Source organism: Nylanderia fulva, unplaced genomic scaffold (genome assembly GCF_048542155.1).
Source record: "Nylanderia fulva isolate GAGA-0341 unplaced genomic scaffold, ASM4854215v1 Scaffold18, whole genome shotgun sequence".
Classification (NCBI taxonomy): Eukaryota; Metazoa; Arthropoda; class Insecta; order Hymenoptera; family Formicidae; genus Nylanderia; species Nylanderia fulva.
The window spans coordinates 4400484-4423498 of NW_028190055.1; the positions used below are offsets into that span (position 1 = coordinate 4400484).

The window sequence follows — 23015 nt, forward strand, 5'->3', positions numbered from 1 at the left end:
TATATAATTATTATATCTTCATATAATGTATATGAAAAAATCTATTAACCTTTGTCAAACTGTTGATTCTATTGAACGTGGTCAGTAACGCAGTACAACCTTTGCTCTTTCTATCAATCAGTATGTAATTTATTTTTTTCTATTAGCATAATATCTCACGTCATCGATGTAACATTATAAATACAAATAGTGGACAGGATGTTAATGCGCTCAGTCTTTATTCATATTTACTCGCTTGTTTTCTGCCCTTCTTCTTCTTTGATAATACATATCCCGATACTCCAGAAAACTCTCTCGGGTTGTCCATTTTCATTTACTGTTTAGTATAGTTAATTATGGATGGAATAAGATTGATAGGGTTTATATGTTTGTTGTCGTTTTACCGTTGTCTTGATGGGGCGACCATCGGGCTAAACGAACTCGTGGAAACAATTCGATCTAGCTCGAACAATGAGATCAATTCCAATAGAATTTTCAACACTGTAAGTACACACTTTAACTAATTACAATAAGGCTTAAAATTTTCATTATTCCGATTAGTTGAATATCTTCAACGTTGTCAAAAATTGATTAAAAAGTGCAATCTTATACATGATGACACTTGATTCACGCTCACTAATTGTAAGTACATAGCGTTATTCCTTAACAAAAAATATTTTTTATACATTTTCTGTCTACATTTTTAATAAAAAAATAATTACACTGATCGACACCATTTTGGTCTTAAAGCAAACAAAGCTGTTTCTGGTAGATTTTGATGCGCTGATTACAAATGTGGCTCAGAAAATGTATCACGTCAAGTTTTTGAGATATTCTAATTGGAAGGTGCAAAAATGAGATTTTAGACCTTTTTTAAAACAATCTTTAAATATTTTCTTTCAACATTTGGATAGATAATATATTAAAGTGCTATTCTTAACCTTTACCACGCTTACTCGATTGCTATGATTCGAATCTGTTTTATCTTTTCGAGATATGTAAATCCTTGTGTTTCCACTACACGTATAGATATACCTTCTTACGTTAAAAAACTAAAAAAATTTAATTTACTCCATCTCAACAAAAAAAAATCGAATCATAGCAATCGAATATGTGGTGGAAAAAATAAGTATACTGAAATAGGTTCGGACCGTACAGGATGTAGAGAATGAAAATGTAAGCAAATAATATAAGTAACGTTTTTGCCTGGGATCAATAATAATCGTAAAAATTAGTAATTAGTTTTTTGACACTTAGCAACTAAGCACTATCAGCTGATGTGCATAAACAAATCGTTTTGTTGCCACTGCCAATGAGTTAGGAATTTATTAACAAATTCTCAAAGTTTCTCGCTTCATTCTTCAGAATTAAACTATTGGTTGTAAAAATTACATACTGCTGCTAGTGTTAATTTAAACTACTTAAAAGTTTCTTCCTTGACATGAAAAATTAAGATAGGGCCGTTTGTTTTCATAAAACAGAGATTTAAAAATAAGACACTTTTTAATTTTTATATCGATAACTATTCGTCAAATGGAAAAAAGTCACTGCCAAGTGTCGAAAAACTAATTACTAATTTTCACGATTATTATTGATCCCAGGCAAAATTGTTACTTATATTATTTGCTTATATTTTCATTCTCTACAACATCCTGTACGGTCCGAACTTATTTCAAATGCATCCTGTATAACACTTTAATATGTCATTTACCCAAATATAATTTTAAAAAATTGTTAAAAATATTATAGGTCGTTGAAAATAGCCTAAAACTTCATTTTTGCACCTTTAGATTAGAATATTTCAAAAACTTGACGTGATACATTTTCTGAGCTAGATTCGTAATCAGCAAATTAAAATCTACCAAACACAGCTTCGTTTGCTTTAGGGCTTAAAAAAAGTTGTATTCTGATCGTCCAGTAAAAGTCGCGTCCAATATGGACGCGGGGTCAGACACAAATGCGTAGTTACGCATCATATTTTTTGAAAAATCATACGCATACACTTACATCTACAAAATTTCCCAAACTTGTATATACATCATCGTTAAGTAAGTAGTCTTTAATGATATTTATTTATTTTTTATGCAGATTATTGTTAAGAATCAATTTAAAAAATATATTAAAAAATACTGTGGTTACATTTAAAAAATTCAAGATTATTTTTTTGGCCTTGGCAATATCATTTAAAGTGTAAATGATAAGATCAGTAAATATTTTCAAACAATTTCTATCTGAAACATTTTTTTATAAAACTTAAAATTTTTCAAGATGTTCCGGGGTTTCGAACTTTGTGAATGATTAATTGAACACTAACTCTATCAGTGTCTACACAAACATTATTAGATACATACATATTATATATTAGAGAGATATGGACAACAATATAATCCTCTACAATTTTTTTCTAAAATAATTTTAATTGACTTCTACACTTTACCTCGCAAAAATATTTTAATTATCTTATATTTTTTGAAAATTATAATTATATGCTTAATTAGATGTCATTAATGTTTATTTGATTTTATTTTAAATTTTATTATTTTTATCATGTGATTATTATCATAGTATTACCCTATATATTTATTATATATTGTATATGATCTTTTATATTTATATTGTTATTGTAAAACGCTACATTATTAAGAAAATATCAAGAGATACTGTAGTATCTAGCTTCAGGTGAATGCATGAAGCGCCAGACCGACCGTGTATTTATACGCGACATTCTCATTTTTTTCGCGAGTACTTGATTATTGGTTTTCATATAAAGACTACACAAGTAAATTTTTATAGGTTTTAATGCATAGCCAGGGATTGAATTAATAATACACAAAAGTGTTTTGTTATTTTATATTATAGTCTCATTTTAATGATTCTTTTTTTAGCCAGAAGTAATAGAAAAAGCAGGTTATTCCACGGAAACTCACGTTGTAACAACAGAAGATGGCTACATTTTGACGTTACATCGTATCCCAGGTGGCAATGCATCTCTACCTGTATTACTGGTACACGGTGCTTTTAACGATGACAGTGTTTGGATCACTCTTGGTAAAGGCAAAGCACTCGGTACGACTTTTTATATAATCATTGAAAGATATACTAGTAATGTTAATCACATCATATCGTTAATTTTTCTTTCAAGTAAAAAATATTGAAGAAAAAAATATTGACTTTAAATGGCAAGAAATAAAAATATTTTAATGCACTTTTAGAATTGCGTTACAATTTTAGTTCATCTTATTTTTTGAAATTTTTTGGAATTTAAAAGTTGAGTTTTGAAATTTTGTTACATGGCAGATGTATATCTGTATACAGATATACATATATATATTATATATATATCTGTTATATATATATATATATATATATATATATATATCTGAAATAGTTTTATAACAAAATTAACACCGTAACTTAATTTATAATTCACTAATTACAATTTTAAATATAATCGTATATGTAAATTATATATGTAAATATATAAAACACACACGTGTGTGTGTGTGTGTGTGTATTTTATATATTTACATAATTTACATATACGATTATATTTAGAATTGTAATTAGTGAATTATAAATCAAGTTACGGTGTTAATTCTATTATAAAACTATTTCATAGTAAAAATATGATAAAAATATGGAATATGAAAAAAAGAAGGAAATCAAGTATTGCAAATATTTTTACATTTTGTGTTTTAGCTTATTTATTAGCGGATCAGGGGTACGATGTTTGGTTGGCTAATATGCGTGGTACTACTTATTCGAGAGAGCACATTTCCCTATCAACATCAGATTGGAAATTTTGGGATTTTAGGTACTCTTAAAATAAAAAAAAATAATTTTTTGAATTTAGATAGTTTTTCCTTTAGTGAAGTTTTCGTAAATGCAAATTTAATATAATTACAACAAAATTAAGAATTAGCATTTTTCCTAAATGCATCTCATATTTATTTTTCAATATACCAATACGGTGCTTTCTTATTTTTATGAATAAATAATTTTTGTTATAAAATTATCAAAATTTTTACACATAAAATTTTTTATACATATTACTTAAAGACTCGAGGAAACAGCTAATACATTCATCTAAAATTTTAAAAAACTATTTCGAAAACAAATGCATTTTTGAATACTTTATTAAAAATTTTTTGAGTTTTTGGATAAACAATATGGGAATGACGTTAAATTTATATACATATATGTATACATATATTATATAAATATTATTGTACCATTTGTTAATACATTATAATACATGCATAAAAATATTGAGGTAAGATAATCAGAAATTGAATATTTTACGATATATTTTATAGTATTATATGTATAAAATTATATTTCATTAAAGTATAAAATAATTTGAAAACCATTAAATATCGCAAAAATAATTAAATATCTTTATCACTTTTATACACAATTTGTAAGATATTGATTTTTTTTTAATGAAAAAATATAATAATCCCATTTAAAAAATTCATGCTGTTTAGTACGATTCTAATAATATTATCTAAGGTTCAAACCGTAAAACCAATTAAATTTTCTTCAAATATTTTTAACATTACAATTCTTGTTTACAACATATTTCTTTTTAAAATATTTCCTTTCCGAAATATTGGACATTTCTGGACTTATCGCGCACTTTATATATATATATGTGTGTGTGTGTGTGTGTGTGTTTGTGTGTGTATATATATATATATATATATATATATATATATATATATATATAATTTAATATCATATATATGTATATTAATATTATATATACAGAAGTATATGTACAAATGTGTGTGTGTATATTTCAATATTTTATAAAGATATAGTATTGTATTTTCTATCAGCTTTCACGAAGAAGGAATGTATGATGTGCCCGCGATGATTACATATATCACAAATATGAGATCACAACCATTGCACGCGTACATTGGTCATTCTATGGGCACAACAGCTTTTTACATAACGATAGTAGAGCGTCCAAAATTTGCTGAAATGGTGAAAATGATGTTCAGTTTCGGACCAGCAGTTTTCGTAGACCATATGAAAAGTCCAATACGACCAGTACTTTATTTGATAAAAGAGTTTCAGGTAATAAGACAACATATGTGAAAATACTATTAGAAAATAAATTATATTGTAAAATAATTGTATAGAACATTATTTTTTACTTTATTTGTTAAAAGAAATTAAGGTAATAATATAATAGGTAAAAATACTATTAGAAAATAATTCATATTGTATAAAATAACTGTTTAGAATACTATATTAAATTTTTAATATTTTCTTAAATACTATAAATAAATACATACACTGAAAAAAACTATTGATTTCAAATAAATATATATTTCAATAGTGCCATTAACACCTGTTTTGTTTGAAACTAATAATATTGATTTGCTGTGAAAAAATACTTATTTGATAAGAAATCCTTTTTCAAAATAGATAAATATTTATTTGCTTCAAACAAATGGTGTTAATGGCATTATTGAAATAGATATTTATTTGAAATCCATAACTTTTTTTAGTATATAAGAAAATATATATTTCTCTAGCATGAATACTGAAACACCAATAAATTTCATGTTAGACGATTGAACAACTACGAATAGCCAAAAAGATAAAAAATAACTGTATTTTATTATTAAAACTTATTTTATAGTATTTAAGATCTTGCAATTTATTTTAAAAGTTAATGTTAGAAATTATTAAAAAAAAATTATAAAAAATAATATTTTTGTTGTTACAAAATAATGCATAAACAACACAACATTCTATATATCTTCCCAGATAACAAGCTTACGTCATTAAACGTCAAAGTAACGTCATTTTGACGTCAGCTTACTACCTGGGTTGTTCAGGATTTTTAAAAATACTTTATAAAGTAGCTCGTTGCCATTATTTGTTACTGTTTTTAAAAACTAATTTGTTACAATTATTGTTAATATTATAATTTCTTTAAAAAAATCTTAATTTTCTTATTCTTTAAAAATATCCTAAAAGTTTGAATGTATTTATTTACGAGTAAATTATCATGATAAAATAAAGAAATTTTTGATTGCAGCCACTATTGCGAGTTTTGTTCCATGACGAATTATTTCCGCAAGATTTTTATAACACACTAAAGACGTTACTCGGTTGCAACCTGGATTATTACCAATCGGAGTTCTGCGTCAATAATTTATTATTTAATCCCCTCGGTTACGATCCCGAGCAATTAAATTTTGTGAGTAATAATTCTTCTGCATATTATAATAATAAATTAAGAAGGCTCTAATATACAAAAAAAAATTGGATGTAAAAATAGCTAATAAGAATCAGATGCATATATTAAACATGACAAACTTGTATTTATATTATTCTCTAATTATTTAAAAAAACTTCTATTTTTATTTTTCTTTACTTGCTTAGTAATTCTCTTTATATATTTTATATAAAAGTAACTAAAGCAGAATTTAAAAATTATTTATACTTATTGTGTAAAATATTATAAAATTATATTAAAAATTAAAATATATTATAACTTGATATTAGAAAAAAAGAGAGACAGAAAAAAATGAAAAAGAAATTTACATATTAGTAAATTATATTATATAAAATAATTAGAGGAGAGTGTACACAGACAAGTTTGTTGCGCATAATATCTGCGTCTGATTTTTATTCAATCTTTTCATATATTTCCTAACCTTCCGTAATAAAATGTCGCGATAAAAGTATGATTCTTACGTTTCAGGATCGTGCGATTATACTTCCCAATAAGCAAAAAGTCATTGCTATAACGTTATTACTCATACAGCACAACAAGATTGCAGCAGCATTGTGGCAACATTTCATCGCAATGTTACAACATTGCATAAACATTGTGAAATGTTGCAGCAATCTTGCTGCAAGGTTGCAGCAACGGTAAAATGTCCGTTTTCAGAAACATTGTTCAATAAAATATATATGTAATATTATTATTGAATTATTGGAAATGTACCAAATACATGATCGGACTGAATGTTTTGTACCTAATATTTTTTGCGTAAATTTTATTTTTATAATATTTCTGAAATGTTGCTGCAACGTTGTTAAACTATATTGCAAATTTATGCCTATATAATATTTCCGCAATATTGCTATACAATATACAATACTGTAATGTTGTTGCAATATTGCTGCAAACTTGAGTGATGTATAGAATTGTTGTCAAGTATGTAGTTTTTAACATTGTATGCAACATCATGAATAAACTTTGACATTGATTTAAAGGTTTTGGTAATGTTATTAAATAATATTTTAAAAATATTTATAAAACATCAGTTAAAATACTTTTTAAAATATTTATTAATAATATTTAAACATATTTAAACATATTTATCAAACATTCCCAGCAAACACAGTATATAAATGTTATATACTTAAGCATGTTACATGTAACGTATATGTTAGTTGTAATTTCCCACTCATAGATGTAACATTTTTAATATTACATATATTACATTGTAGTTATATTGTCATTATATCCTAAGATAGCACTGACTTATCAATACATCAATGTGCTATTTGGTAATATATTGATATATAATTACAATATAACTACAATACAATGTAATATATGTTATATTAAAATATTACATCTATGAGTGGAAAATTACAACTAATATGGATGTTACATGTAACGTACACGTTATATATTACCTCCCAATAAGCACAAGTACATCCTACGTACGTACAACGGATGTCCGGTCGGACATTGTGTACATCCATCGGATGTCCAGATTACCTGCAGCGGACGTACAAAGGACCGTCCATTGTACGTCCGTTTGCAACTGGTCTGAACGTCCATAAGTCGTCCATTATTGGTCATTTATGGATTTTAAATGGATAAATTATATATCTAACGGACGAATTTTGGATCTCATATAAACTAATTATGGATCTAATGGACGAATTTTGGATCTTTTATGAATAAATTTTAAATCTTTAATAAACATATTTTGGTTCTTTATTATACATGTATATCGTTGAAAATGACATTTAAAATTCATAAAGAAGAAATTTATAAGCAATAATAAATTTGACATGCAAAATTAATTAATTTTTATACTAATCATAAAATATTGCAGAATATTTCTTATTTTCGCATTTTATTTATCCGAATTTTTATTTGTTCAATTTTTTCAATTAATTCAATATCTAAATTTTTTGTGTTGGGATAGTATCAGAAAGGTTAAACTGATCAAAATAATTATAACATATTTAACTGTAATAGCCACTTTTTGCATGCGCTTTATAATTCTCTTAACTAAATTTAATAGCGAGATGAACAGCGAATCTTGCGTCGCATAGCGGCAAATGAAGGAACTATTACAAGATAATATTGCATAGTATATTTTGCAATGTCTCTAATAAAATATTAAATTTATAATATTTGCACAATGTTGCTTCAATATTTATTATGATACAATAAAATAAAATATTTATGCAATATTTTAGCAATATTTCGTGCTGTAAGAGAATTTGATGGACATCCTGTGAACGTCCAAATATTAGTCACTGATGGATGTCCGAAATCGGATGTACAATGGACGTTCATTTCATGTCCATGGACGTACATACGTAAAATGAATATAAAATGAACGTCCATAGGACGTCTTGTGCTATCTGGGCTGTTATATTCCGTTTTATTATAGCAATGTAACAATTATATATCGGTGTTTGCTGGGTTATATCATAACGTTTAGAATATTTATATAATATCAACATTTTAAAACGTTGATTAAAAATTTCTTGCTTATTGGGTTCAGATTTAACCTCGTATACAAATACACATTTGTTTATATATATATTTTTACTCCTTATTTAGACTCGGTTGCCTTTCATCGTGAGTCACCTACCTATCGCCGTTTCGCTTAGGACTATGGTGCACATTGTTCAAATAATTGAATCGCGTACGCCTCGTCAATACGATTACGGTCCAGAGAAAAATCTCTTGATATATAAATCGGTAGAACCTCCAACGTACAATCTATCGAGTATCAAGGTACCGACAGTAATATATTACGGCGACAACGACTTGTTTATAGATCCCATTGTAAGTAATGAGAAAGTATTTAAATTATAAGATTTTATAGTAAAGATTAAGACTTGCGACTATATAAATGTAGATAATATTTCATATTTTTATAATCGGAATAATTGCTCTTAAAAGAAATTATTACATATGATAATTCAAAAAATTTCTTCAAGGATGTAAAGAGGTTTTACCATTTTCTACCCAACGTAATAGATATGTACGAAGTGCCGTGGGCCAATTTTAATCATATGGACTTTATATTTGCTAATGATGCGCCAAAGCTTTTGTACGAAAGAATTTTGAAGATCATGAGAGGAAAATATTAAAATAATGTTAGTTCACATTATCAATGTATGTATTATCATATCGTCGTTATATACATTTTGAGGATATGATAATAATACATTGATGATATAAATTATGGAAATTAAATAAATGAATAAATAAAATAATTAATTAGTTCAGTGGTTTAAAGTACCCAAAAATCACTCTCTAGTTGTCTACGTCTTTTGTAATATATTATTATTATTTTAGAAATTTATTAGAGATTTAGAGATTTTTTATATATGCGCATATACATTGAATTATATACAGATTGTTTCTGATACATACACATTATTATATCGGGTTGCCTATCTGCTTACCGACTGGGACATGCTTTATGAGAAAAAGAAGTCGACTTTATCACTTCAAAGTATACAGTATAAACACTTGTGAAATTGGATAATATAGATAATATTTACAATTAATAATATAGATAAAATAATGTAAGTAAAATTTAATAATCTTTTACTAATTTTTCATTAAAAAATATTTTTTAATTTATCTATAATAAAATTTTTATCTATAAATATAATAAGTCATATAATAGAATTAATCTATAAATTTATTGAGTCATATAATAAATGTATTATATGACTTATATATTTAATATAAATTTATTATATGACTTATATATTGATAAATAAAAATTATATTAAAGATAAATTAAAAAATATTTTTTAGTAAAATTTTAGTAAAATTTTAGTAAAATTAGTAGCCTTTAATAATATTTATCGTTTTTTTATAATTATTTTATTTAATTTGTAGTATCGTTTAAACGCAGTGGCTATTAAACTTTTTTCCTTGTTTTAAAATACGTAATAATATGAACACACACACACACACACACACACACACGGAGTATCTTACAACTTTCGTATACAAATTTTTTTCGAAACCAATAGCATATAGTTTTCGTCAAATTAAATAGTTTCAATATTTGTTGTACATCTTGTGTATATAGTTGTGTATATATAGTTGTGCATATGTATATGAAATGTATATTCAAATGTAAGAAGCATTTTGCAGTTCATTATATTATATATGATTAAATTGATATATGTATATACGATATATGGATATGATAAATCATATGATATATGATAAAGTTTTATTTTATATTAAAAACATTTGTGTGCTATATTTTTTACAACAGTTGATTCCTCTCATTAAGTCGTCAATAAAATTATATATATATTGAAATAAGATCATTAGTAAATGAATTTTATTTATATTTTATTGGATATTTCAGAGTTTATATAAAATTGATATCGAATTAAAGTATAAAATATCTCATAAACCATTAACTTTTTGATTATCCTAATTTTTTAATATTATATGCAGAATATTACGAGAAATCGATTAAAAAAATATATAGAAAAAATATTGTGGTTCTTTAAAAAATTTAAGATTATTTAACCTTGTATTGCCAATACTACCCAAACTCAAAAAAATGGTGAAATCAGTAAATAAATATTTTCGAACTATAATATTATCTATAGAAATTTCTTTATATATATATAAAACTTATATTATTCGAGATATGTTCCGGGGTTTCGATATTTGCGGAAAAAATCTGTATGTATATATATACATATATATATATATATATATATATATATATATATATATATATATATATACATACAGAATGTCTCATTTTAACTTTGATTATCATTATAATATTCCTTTCTTTAACTTCTTTAAAGAAAGAATATGCATATAGACAGGACGATTCAAAAGTACGAATGCACGAGTTTTGATAGATTGTTTGTGAGATCATTCTGAGTACAAAATATTATATGAATATAAATCCTATTCTTAACACGTAGAAAGTACAGAAGTTTTCAAAATTTTGTTTTTCTCATAATAAAATTACATGATTCTAAGAAAGTAATTTCGAGAAATCATAATAAAACGGGAAAATATGTATAAACATTATTTATTAAACAATTAATTTAATAAACAAATGTTTAAAATGTGCTTCCTGAGCTTGAATGCAGGCATTGCAAAGAAGAATCAAGGAATCGTATGTACACGATACATTACATATTAGTCATGAAAATTGCATTTGCATCAATAATTCTTTAATGCATGCTTCCACTGATACATTGTTTTTTTACAGCCTGTTTTTACCTATTTTTCAACAAATTAGGCTTTTTCATACTTTTTTTCATACTTGGATATTGATTGGCTGTTTATCATTAATATATAAATTATTAGATAAATTTTTTTTAATTATAATACATTATATGCAGTTTATCTCTCTAATAAAATTATAGTATATTTAAAGTGGTTAAAAATAAATACATAATTACATGTGTATTATAATTATGAAATAATCATTAAAGTTATTCCAATAACGATGACATATGTAAAAGAAAGATATGGATAACAATATTATGCTCTACAATTTCTTTCTAAAATAATTTTAATTGAGTTTTACACTTTACCTTGTAGGAATACAATAATTATCTTATAATTTCTGAAAATTATAATTATATACTTAATTAGATATTAATGTTTATTCGATTTTATTTTAGATTTTCTCATTATTCACTATCGATAAAATCTTCGAATTATTATGTATCTAGTATTACAATACCGATTACAATATTTTATGCCAACTACCATTTGATGGTCGATCCTGTTGTGCGAAATACAGGTAATCCCGTTGTAAAAAACATTGATAAAAAGAAAATTATTAATTATAATAAAGATTGTTTTGTATAAAAAGTTAGTTTTACTAAATTGAAAAAGTAGTTTAAAAAAGTAATAGTTATATAAAAGAAACTCGAATGAAAACTTAGAAAAATATTTTTTCAAGGATGAGAAAAGATTATATACAATTTACTGCCGAACGTATTTGTGTGACACAAAGTGGCCTAATTTTAATCACGTGGACTTTATATGAGTCGAGAATGAGCCTACACTTCTGTACAAAAAAGTTTTTAAAATTATGAAAGGGAAATATATATATATATATATATATTATATATATATATATATATATATATATATATATATATATAAATACTATAATTCAATGATTCAAAGTACTCAAAAATATCGTTTGCTAGATGTCCACGCCTTTTACATTATATTATTATAATTTTAACAATTTATAAATTTTTGATACATGTACAATATGGATTATATACATATTGTGGCAATAAATGCCACAAGAACATAAAATATATATAAAAATAAAATTTAAATTACAAGCGACGAGTGTTAAAGATATCGCGACCGGTGTCACAAAACAATAAATAAACAAATAAGCGACTAACATGACGAAGGTAAATTTCAATTTCCGAACATAATAAAAAGCGAGAGTACCTCAAAATAAAAGATAGTCTAATCACCTAAAAATAAAAATAAGGTCGTGGAATGATCGAGAGAAGCGAGACAATGCGCGGCCTCGAAGAGGCAGATAGAATTTGACTTAAGTTCGCGTAACACGGTTTTTCTCGGTGAAGAGTAAGAAGTTTGTATTAGATCTTTGTGACACGAATAAATGCAGTAAAATACAATATACTTTGCACCCTAAATTAATATTTCCGGATAAAATATCCTCTCCCAATCCGCGATAGTGGCGAAACATTAACTATCGAACAAGCACACGCCCCAAAATATTATATCTACATATAATATATGAAAAAAATCTACAAATGGTTGAATCAATACGTAGATGACTCGTGGTCGATAATACAGTGAATCATTTGTTCTTTACATCAATCTGTAATTTATTCTTTTTTCATTAGTGTTATATCACAAGTCATCAATGCAGCATTCATAAATAGTGGACAAAACGTTAATGCGCGCTCAGTTATTATTCATTTGACTAACTGGTTTCATTCAATAATATATATACCAGAAGACTCTCTCAAATTGTCCATTTTCATTCACTGTTTAGTGAATTCACTTATGGATGGAATAAAATTGATCGGATTTATGTGTTTGTTATTGTTTTACGCTTGTCTTGATAGGAATGCAACCACCGAGTCAAACGAGTCCAAGGAAAGCATAATTCGACCTAAATAAAACAACGCAGAAATCAATTCCGATTTAATTCTCAGCACTGTAAGTATAAACGTTTAACTAAACAAAATGCGTATTAAAGTTTTCATTATTCCAGTTAGATTAATTTCTTCATCGCTGTGAAGAATTGATTAAAAACGCGATCTTTTATATATGCCACTTAAATTAATTTGCGCCCGCTAATTGTAAGTCATATAAATATAATAGCATCATTCCTTATACCAAAAAATATTTTTTTTTACGCGATTTCTTTCTATATTACTTAATAAAGAAATAATTATTGAATAAAGAAAGGCTACAAAAGCTTAGCTTTGAATTATATACTTAGGGGACGTGAATTAAGTGACACTCTGTATACCGTTCTTGCCTCTTTTATTGTTCATAATCGAAATCGAAATTTCCCAAAATTAGATGTACATCAACTTTAAGTAAGTAGTCTTTATAAATATTTTATATACTTTTTAGAACCATTTTATTTAATTTGTAATTTCGTTTAAAGTTAATTGCTATTTAATGTGTATCTTTGTTTTAAAATACGTCATATAATGAACATGTACAAACCCAGCAAACACGGTATATAAATGTTATATACATCAAGCATGTTACATGTAACGTATATGTTAGTTGTAATTTTCCACTCATAGATGTAACATTTTTAATATTACATATATTACATTGTAGTTATATTGTCATTATATTACAAGATAGCATTGACTTATCAATACATCAATGTGCTATTTAATTGGTATATAATTACAATATAACTACAATGTAATATACAATATGTTATATTAAAATGTTACATCTATGAGTGGGAAATTACAATTAACATGGATGTTACATGTAACGTACACGTTATATTACCTGTTATATTTCGTTTTATTATAGCAATGTAACAATTATATATCGGTGTTTGCTGGGATAATAATGAAAAAATCTACTGACGTTGTCAAACTATTGAATCCACTGACATGGTCAATAACGTAGTGCGTCGCCTTTGCTCTTTCCATCAATCTGTAATTTATTTTTTTCTTTTATTATAATATCACAAGTCATCGATGCAACATTATTAAATAGTGGACAGGATGTTAATCCACTCAGTCTTCTTTATTCATTTCGCTCGCTTGTTTTCTGCCCTTTTCGATAATACATATCCCGATACTCCAGAAAACTCTCGAGTTGTCCGTTTTCTTTCACTGTTTATTATTGCTAATTATGGATGGAATAAAATTGATAGGATTTATGTGTTTATTGTCGTTTTACGATTGTCTTGATGGGGCGATCATCTTGCCAAACAAACCCGTGGAAAGAATAATTCGATCTAGAAGGAACGACGAGCTCAATTCAGAATTAATTCTCAGTACTGTAAGTACACACTTTTAACTAACTGAAATGAGGATTAAAGTTTCCATTATTCGACGTCAAATCAAAATTGATTCAACCAATTCGACATTGATTCGACGTCGAATCGACGTTAATTTATCTATCATTTCTCGCTGGGATATGCAAATTTAAATGTAAACATAAGAAGCAGTTTTACAATTCATTATATATCATTAAATTGATATATGTTTATACATGAACATAATGATACATATATAATTATGTATAATAATAACTCCATTTTATCTGAAAAACAATTATGTACGTTATCTGTTTTACAGCAGTTAATTTCTCTCGTGTTATACATACAGTTATTGATGTTAGATCATCAGAAAATGAATGTTTCACTCGAATATTTCAGAATGTATATAAAGTTGATATCGAATTGAAGAATAAAATATCTCATTAACTATATGCACTTCTTGATCATTCTAATTCTTTTAATTGTTTATGCAGAATATTATGAGGAATCGATTTAAAAAATATATTAAAATATGCTGTGGTTCTATTTAAAAAATTCGAGATTATTTTACCTGTCGTTGGCAGTATCACTCAAAGTCCAAACAAAATCAGTAAAGAAGTGTTTTCAAACTACAATTTCTACCTAAAGCATTTTTTATAAAACATATTTTTCAAGATATTCCGGTGCCTCGAACTTTGCGCATGATGAATTGAACACTCTAAACATACCCAGCAAACAGTATATAAATGTTATATACTTAAGCATGTTACATGTAACGTATATGTTAGTTGTAATTTCCTATATTCATAGATATAACATTTTTAATATTACATATATTACATTGTAGTTATATTGTCATTATATCCCAAGATAGCACTGACTTATCAATACACCAATGTGCTATTTGGTATATAATTACAATATAACTACAATATAAAATATGTCATATTAAAATGTTACATCTATGAGTGGGAAATTACAACTAACATGGATGTTACATGTATCGTACACGTTATATTACCTGTTATATTCCGTTTTATTATAGCAATGTAACAATTATATATCGGTGTTTGCTGGGTTTATTATAATATCCTAAAAAGGATGCTGAACTGACGGCCGAACTCCGATAAGGTAGCACCACACATAACCGCACGTATACATATATACACATGCATACACACACATATGCGTGAAAATTTATTAATATATAACTTTTTTATTAGATTTGTAATCTCGCTTCTAATTGTTATCTCTATTGCGCGAGCTATATATCTTATGCACAGACAAACTGCAGAACTTTTTTTATTAAATAAGTATTCTTACGAACTGACACAAAAGAAGCCGATAACAAAACTGTAATTTTTCATTTTTATATCATTTATATATGGAATTATAGCTAGCGCGGTCCGTTTTTATAAGTATTTTAATCGTGGAAAAGGATTTATTAATCTGTATAATCAATAAAAAGATATCCCAAAATAATCAATATTCGCATACGGTCGGTAAAAATTAACATATCTGCAGCATCCGCTTAAAGGATTTAACATGAATAAAAATATTTTTGTGAATAAAAAAATTATGAAATAATTATAAAAATTTATTCAATAACGATAATATACGTAAGAGAGAGATATGGACAGCAATATATATAATCCTCTACAATTTCTTTGTAAAATAATTTTAATTGAGTTTTACACTCACCTTGCAAGAATATGGTTATTCTATAATTATATTTTGAATATTATAATTCTATGCTTAATTAGATATCATTAACGTTTATTTTATTTGATTATAGATTTTATAATTATTCACTATTATATTATTACCATATAATTATTCTTTATATTTATCACATATTGTATATGACCTTTCATATTTATATGTTGTTATTACAAAACGCTACACATTAATATAAAAATAAATTATACTTCCATTTTATTTTTTCTCCTTTTAGCCAGAGATAATTAAAAAAACGGGTTATCCTTTGGAAACTCACGTTGTAACAACAAAAGATGGCTATATTTTGACATTACATCGTATCCCAGGTGAAAACGGCTCTCTACCTGTTTTACTAGTACATGGTGCTTTTAGCACTGACATTGTTTGGATCACTCTTGGCAAAGGCAAAGCACTTGGTAAAACTTTTTAATTAATCATCAAAAGATTATACCAGCAGTGTCAATCGGATCACATTATTAAGAGGATGCCGACCGAACGATTATTTATTTTTTTTTTTTAGACAAGTAATTCTTTTCATTGGCACTTTATACATACAAAATAATACCAGCACCAACTTGAAATTCAATGAAGGAATATAAGTGAATGTTTAGATATCAATTTGTAAGCCTAGTAAAAGAGAATTGCTGATCAAAAATTTTCGTGCATATGTGAATGTGCACACACATTAGATAAACTATTCTCTTTTACTAGGTTTCCAAATTGATATCTACAATAAATATTCACTTATATTCCTTTATCAATTCGAACTTTGTGCTGCTCTTATTTTGTATGTTTCTCTCTGGTATGTATAAACTGTCAATAAATATAATTACTTGTCTAAAAAGAAATAATCGCTCGGACAATAAATACGGCAGCAGCTTCTTAATCTTATTTTTAATTAAAAAGTATCTAACAATAAGAGAAAAATATCGAATTTAAATAACAAAAAAAACATTTTAATGCGCTTTTAATTGCGATTAATTTTTAGTTCAACTTATTTTAAAAAAGTTTTTTAAAGAAAGTTAAATTTCTAAAATTTGTTACATGACAGGTGTAAGTATATATTTTTATATGCACATATTTTACATATTTATGTATTTTACGTATATGATTTTACTTTAGAAATTGTAATGAGTGAATTATAAATCAAATTACGGTTTTAATTTTGTTATAATCATATTTCTACGAAAGAATATTACAAAAAATATCGAATATGAAAAAAAGATACAAATAATAATATGTTGCAAATGTTTTTAATTTTGTGTTCTAGCTTATCTATTAGCGGATCAGGGATACGATGTTTGGTTGGGCAATTTACGTGGTACTACTTATTCGAGGGAGCACATTTCCCTATCAACATCAGAATGGAAATATTGGGACTTTAGGTATTCTCATAAAATTTAAAAATTTTTTTTTAAAGTAAATAGTTTTACTTTTTTGTGAAGTTTTCTTAAATACAAATTTATTAAAATTGCAATAAAATTAAAAATTATATTTTGTGGCAAACATCTCATATTCATTTATCAATATTCCAATATAGTGCTTTCCTGGTTTTTTATTTTTTTGTATAAATAATTATTCGTAATAAAATTTTAATAATTCTGTTATAAATAATGTAATAAAACATTTGCACGCAAAGTATTATACATCAAGTAATAATCCATGTTAAGGATAGTGACAGTGACTTTTCCAGAGATATTTTATTTAAGTTTATGTAAAAAATTTTGTTGGTGACCGCAAAGTGCGTTTTCCAGACTTGATATAAGACTAATTAATATTTATTTACATTAATAAACATTAATATTTACTATACATACATGTATAAAAAAAAAAATATTGAGATTAAAATCTTTGAAAATTAAATATATTACAATATATTTCATAATATATACATATGTGTATACAATTGTTCAGTCACATTAAAGTATAAAATACATATATATGTATAAATGTATATCCATATGTAAATACATATATGTATATGTATAAAATTATTTAGTCACATTAAAGTATTCAAGTGCGGAAAGTTGACAATTGGTCACGAGTGCGGGGGATGGACGCACGAGCCGAAGGCGAGTGCGATCACCCCACACGAGTGAACAATTGTCAATCCGCACATGATACACATACTATTTTGTATTACAAGTGCAGGCAAAGTGACTTCGTGCGCATTTTTTGTGCGCGAAATGGCCGATCGCACACCGCCATCTTGCGGCGGAACGGTGCGGGAATAGCCGTGGACAATGACTTTAAACGCGGCTCAGCCGTAGGCAATGGCTTTGAATGCGGCTTATTCACTCACCGCGTCGCCGCTATATGGCGGCGTGAGAAATCGACCGCTTTCCGCATAGAAAACACGCACACAAAGTGCTACTTTGCCTGCACGTGTAATACAAAATACATTATAAACAATATCGAATTTTTATTATTATAGCTTTATAACTTCTTATGCAGAATATTCTAATTAAAAAATTAATTTTTACCTAAACAAAAATACCTATAATAATCACAATTCTAAAAATTCAAGCTGTTTTAATATCATCTTAATAATATCATCTAATAAGTTTTTTAAACATTTTTTATCATAATTTTTATTTCCAACGTTTTTTAAAATACTGGACAGTTCCGGACTTATAGCACACTTTATAAATGTATAATTTTATATAATATTAATCATATACATATATGCGTATATACATATATTATATATATACAGAAGTGTATATTATCATGTATGTGTATATATACTCAGCAAACACAGTATATAAATGTTATATACTTAAGCATGTTACACGTATATGTTAGTTGTAATTTCCCACTCATAGATGTAACATTTTTAATATTACATACATTACATTGTAGTTATATTGTCATTATATCCCAAGATAGCACTGACTTATCAATACATGAATGTGTTATTTGGTATATAATTACAATATAACTACAATGTAAAATATGTTATATTAAAATGTTACATCTACGAGTGGGAAATTACAACTAACTGGATGTTACATGTAACGTACACGTTATATTACCTGTTATATTCCGTTTTATTGTAGCAATGTAACAATTATATATCGGTGTTTGCTGGGTATATATATATATATATATATATATATATATATATATATATATATATGTATATGTACGTGTATATATATTTAAATATTTTATTATGATGATATATTGTATTTTCTATCAGTTTACACGAAATGGGAATCTATGATGTACCAGCGATGACTACATATATCACAAATATGAGATCACAACCATTGCACGCGTACATTGGTCATTCTATGGGCGCAGGAGTTTTTTACATAATGGCAACAGAGCGTCCAAAAATTGCTAAAAAGGTGAAAATGATGATCAGTTTCGGACCAGGAGCTTTTGCAGATCATATGAGAAGTCCAATACGACTAATACTTTATTTGATAAATGAGATTCAGGTAATATATATGTGAATATTATTAAAAAATAATTCATATTGTAAATAACTGTTTAGAACACTATTTTTCTGTCAAAACAAACAAAAACATGATTTTATCTTTTATTTATATCTTTGATATAAAATATCGCTTCTATACATTATCTTAATTCAGTGGTTCTTAACCGGTGTTCCACGGAACATTAGTGTTCCGCGAACGTGTTACAAGTGTTGCCCGAAATTATAAAAGCACAGCATATCTATACATAGAAAAAACTACTATAATTTTTTTTAATTTTATGAATATTATTTTTTAAATTTAAATTTAAATTTAAATTTTTTTACTGCTACATAATTTGTACTGTATAATTTTTAATAAAAAATATATTTATGCATATTTTTGTTATTATATACCTTTATAATATTAATGATTTTGGTGTTCCGCAAATTTTTCTTATAATCAAAAGTGTTCTGTAACTTTAAAAAGGTCATTAAGAACCACTGTCTTCATTCATATAATAATACGCTGAGAAATTTATATTTTCTTATTCTTTAAAAAAATTCGACTAAAAATTTGAAGGAGTATAGATTTAAGAATAAATTATTATCATGAAATAAAGAAATTGTTAATTGCAGCCAATATTGCGATTATTGTTCCATGGCGAATTATTCCCGCAAAGTGCTTATAACATACTAAAGATGTTAATTGGTTGCAACCTGAATTTTTATTTTGCGGAGGTGTGCGCCAATTTTCTCATATTTACTCCCAACGGTTACGACCCCGAGCAATTAAATTTAGTGAGTCATAATTCTTTCGGCAAATTATAATAATGAATTACAAAGGGATATACTAATATACAAACACAAAACCACATATAAAATGACTAATAAAAATTAGGTGCTTATATTAAACACGACAAACTTGTCTCTATATTCTTCTCTAATTAATTAATTTACACAAAAAATAATTTTATTGTTATTTATCTTTATTTGCTTTGTAATTTCTTGTCAAATGTTTTATATTAAGATAACTAGAGAGAAGAATTTAAAAATTATTTATTTGCTGTATAAAATATATTATAAAATTATATTTTTAAATTATATTATAAATTTGTAATATTTAATATTCGGGAAAAAGGAGAGAAGGAAATTCAAATATTTATAGTATCACGCTACCGATGGCGATATACTACAGCAACAACGACTTGTTTGCAGATCCCATTGTAAGTAATGAAAAAGTATTTATTTATTAATAGTTTAGAAGTTTTTATAGTAAAGATTGTGACTTAACTTTGTATATATGTAGATAAATTTTCGTATCTTTATAATCGGAAATATAAGAAATTTTCGCGCATAATAATTTAGAAAACGTTTCTTCAAGGATGTGAAGAGGTTGTACAATTTACTACCCAACGTAATAGATATGTACGAAGTGCCGTGGCCCAGTTTTAATCACGTGGACTTTATGTGGGCTAAAGATGCGCCAAAGCTTTTGTACGAAAGAGTTTTGAAGATCATGAAAGAGAAGTATTCAAGCATTTTGTAACCACGATATGGTAATTAAATACATAGGTGATCTGAATATTGCACACTAAACTCTAGTATTGAATACAACTCAGATAGCACCATGTCTAAAATTGGAACATAAGATATCATTACAAAATCTTTATTAAGACATCTTTAAGAAATCATATGATATGATATCCCAAAGACCTTAAAAGCCTCTTAAAGATGTCTTATGCACCAATTTTGGACATGGTGCTATCTGGGAATTGATGTCATGTGTTAATTTTAATAGAATACATTTACTGCAATAAAATAATATTAATATTAAATAATTAAGAGTAATATTAAATAGGCAAAAGTATACTAAATCGTATCCTCTAAGGTAAATTTTAAACTGCTTTCAAAGAAATAACGCAATTTTTTAGTTATTTGTAACTATATGTTTTTTCGTTAACAATTTATGCCTAATATTAACACAAATTTATCATTTATCTTTCAAGATTGTTTCTTTTAATCTTATATTAGGTATATATTTGCATCTTTCGTGAGATGTGTCTCACATCTTGCGATTGTAACGATAAAGAAAAACAGAAATATAACATAAAATAAAGTTCAAGAAAATCTATATTAAATAATATAATATAATAAACTGTTTTTTTTATTTAAATACTCATCCTATAATTAACTGATATTCATTCATTGAGGTAACGGATATGGTAACAATATTCTACAATCTACAGTCTACAATCTGTATTCTAAATCTACATCTCTACAGTAAAAGCAACCGTTACCTCGTAATAAAATAATAGTTTTTTACTTACTAATCGATGTGCAAACAGCAGAGTTAACCGCATCAAAGCTACGTTGCTCTTCAACATATACATATAAATATAATATAAATTTATAGCAGCACTTTAAATAATTAATATTTCTAAAAATTACCCAGTTGCAAGCTTACGTCATTAAATGTCAAAATGACGGCATTTTGACATCGAATGACGTCATTTTGACGTCAGCTTGCTACCTAGGATAGTATTTTACATTAAATTTTATATTCGAAACGTACAATAAGTAATATATATAATTGAATACTTTTATATATTTTGTAGATTATTTTTTTAATATGACTTTTTATAATAGGTATTTATAAAAAATATTTCTCTCCAATTTTTTTTTATTTAATTTATCCAAATATGCATATAAATAGAATAAATTTATATGCGTAAAAAATACATAATTTATAACAAGTCAAATATTATATATAAACTATATATATAATATTATATAAATATTATTTAATAAATGTTTACCAGAAAGTTGCTCTGCCGGTACCTAATGCCTCCCAGGTCTGCACCTTCGCTCTCAGGTCAAGTTGATTAGGATTGTCCGATAATTATCAAAGTCTGTTGATTTAAACGCGCGATACTTTAAACGACACTCCCGCACTTAAACGCACGACACTTTGCACTCCCGTACTTGAACGACACTTTACGCGATATTCCATTGTGTCTTATTGTTACAAGCTCGAGCAATTCGCTCAATTTTAATGGCAGTGTCAAGCACACCGTGTATGCTCGATTAGTATAATTATCGCCATTTATTAATAATTAATATTCTATAATATTTAT

At 26.2% G+C, this 23015-nt stretch overlaps 1 protein-coding gene across 1 annotated transcript; it reads left to right on the top strand.

The window, feature by feature from the left end:
- Positions 1–68: 68 nt before the first annotated feature.
- Positions 69–21799, top strand: LOC114935584 (uncharacterized). The gene is made up of 15 exons (XM_085481391.1): positions 69–482; positions 2865–3045; positions 3679–3793; positions 4821–5064; positions 6038–6199; positions 8822–9049; positions 9205–9349; positions 14484–14758; positions 16693–16873; positions 17728–17842; positions 19660–19903; positions 20518–20698; positions 20780–20805; positions 21024–21104; positions 21263–21799. The coding sequence occupies exons 1-15, from the start codon at positions 336–338 to the stop codon at positions 21425–21427; spliced, it is 2490 nt and encodes an 829-aa protein (XP_085337517.1). The 5' UTR covers positions 69–335; the 3' UTR covers positions 21428–21799.
- The last annotated feature ends 1216 nt before the right edge of the window (positions 21800–23015 follow it).

What these genes read in the sequence shown, in the direction of transcription:
- LOC114935584 (XM_085481391.1), top strand. Translation starts at nt 336, where the DNA reads ATGGATGGAATAAGATTGATAGGGTTTATATGTTTGTTGTCGTTTTAC. An exon ending in ATTTGATAAATGAGATTCAG is followed by an intron (nt 19,904 to 20,517) that starts GTAATATATATG and finishes TGTTAATTGCAG; the next exon opens with CCAATATTGCGATTATTGTT. An exon ending in AGTGAGTCATAATTCTTTCG is followed by an intron (nt 20,699 to 20,779) that starts GCAAATTATAAT and finishes AATAAAAATTAG; the next exon opens with GTGCTTATATTAAACACGAC.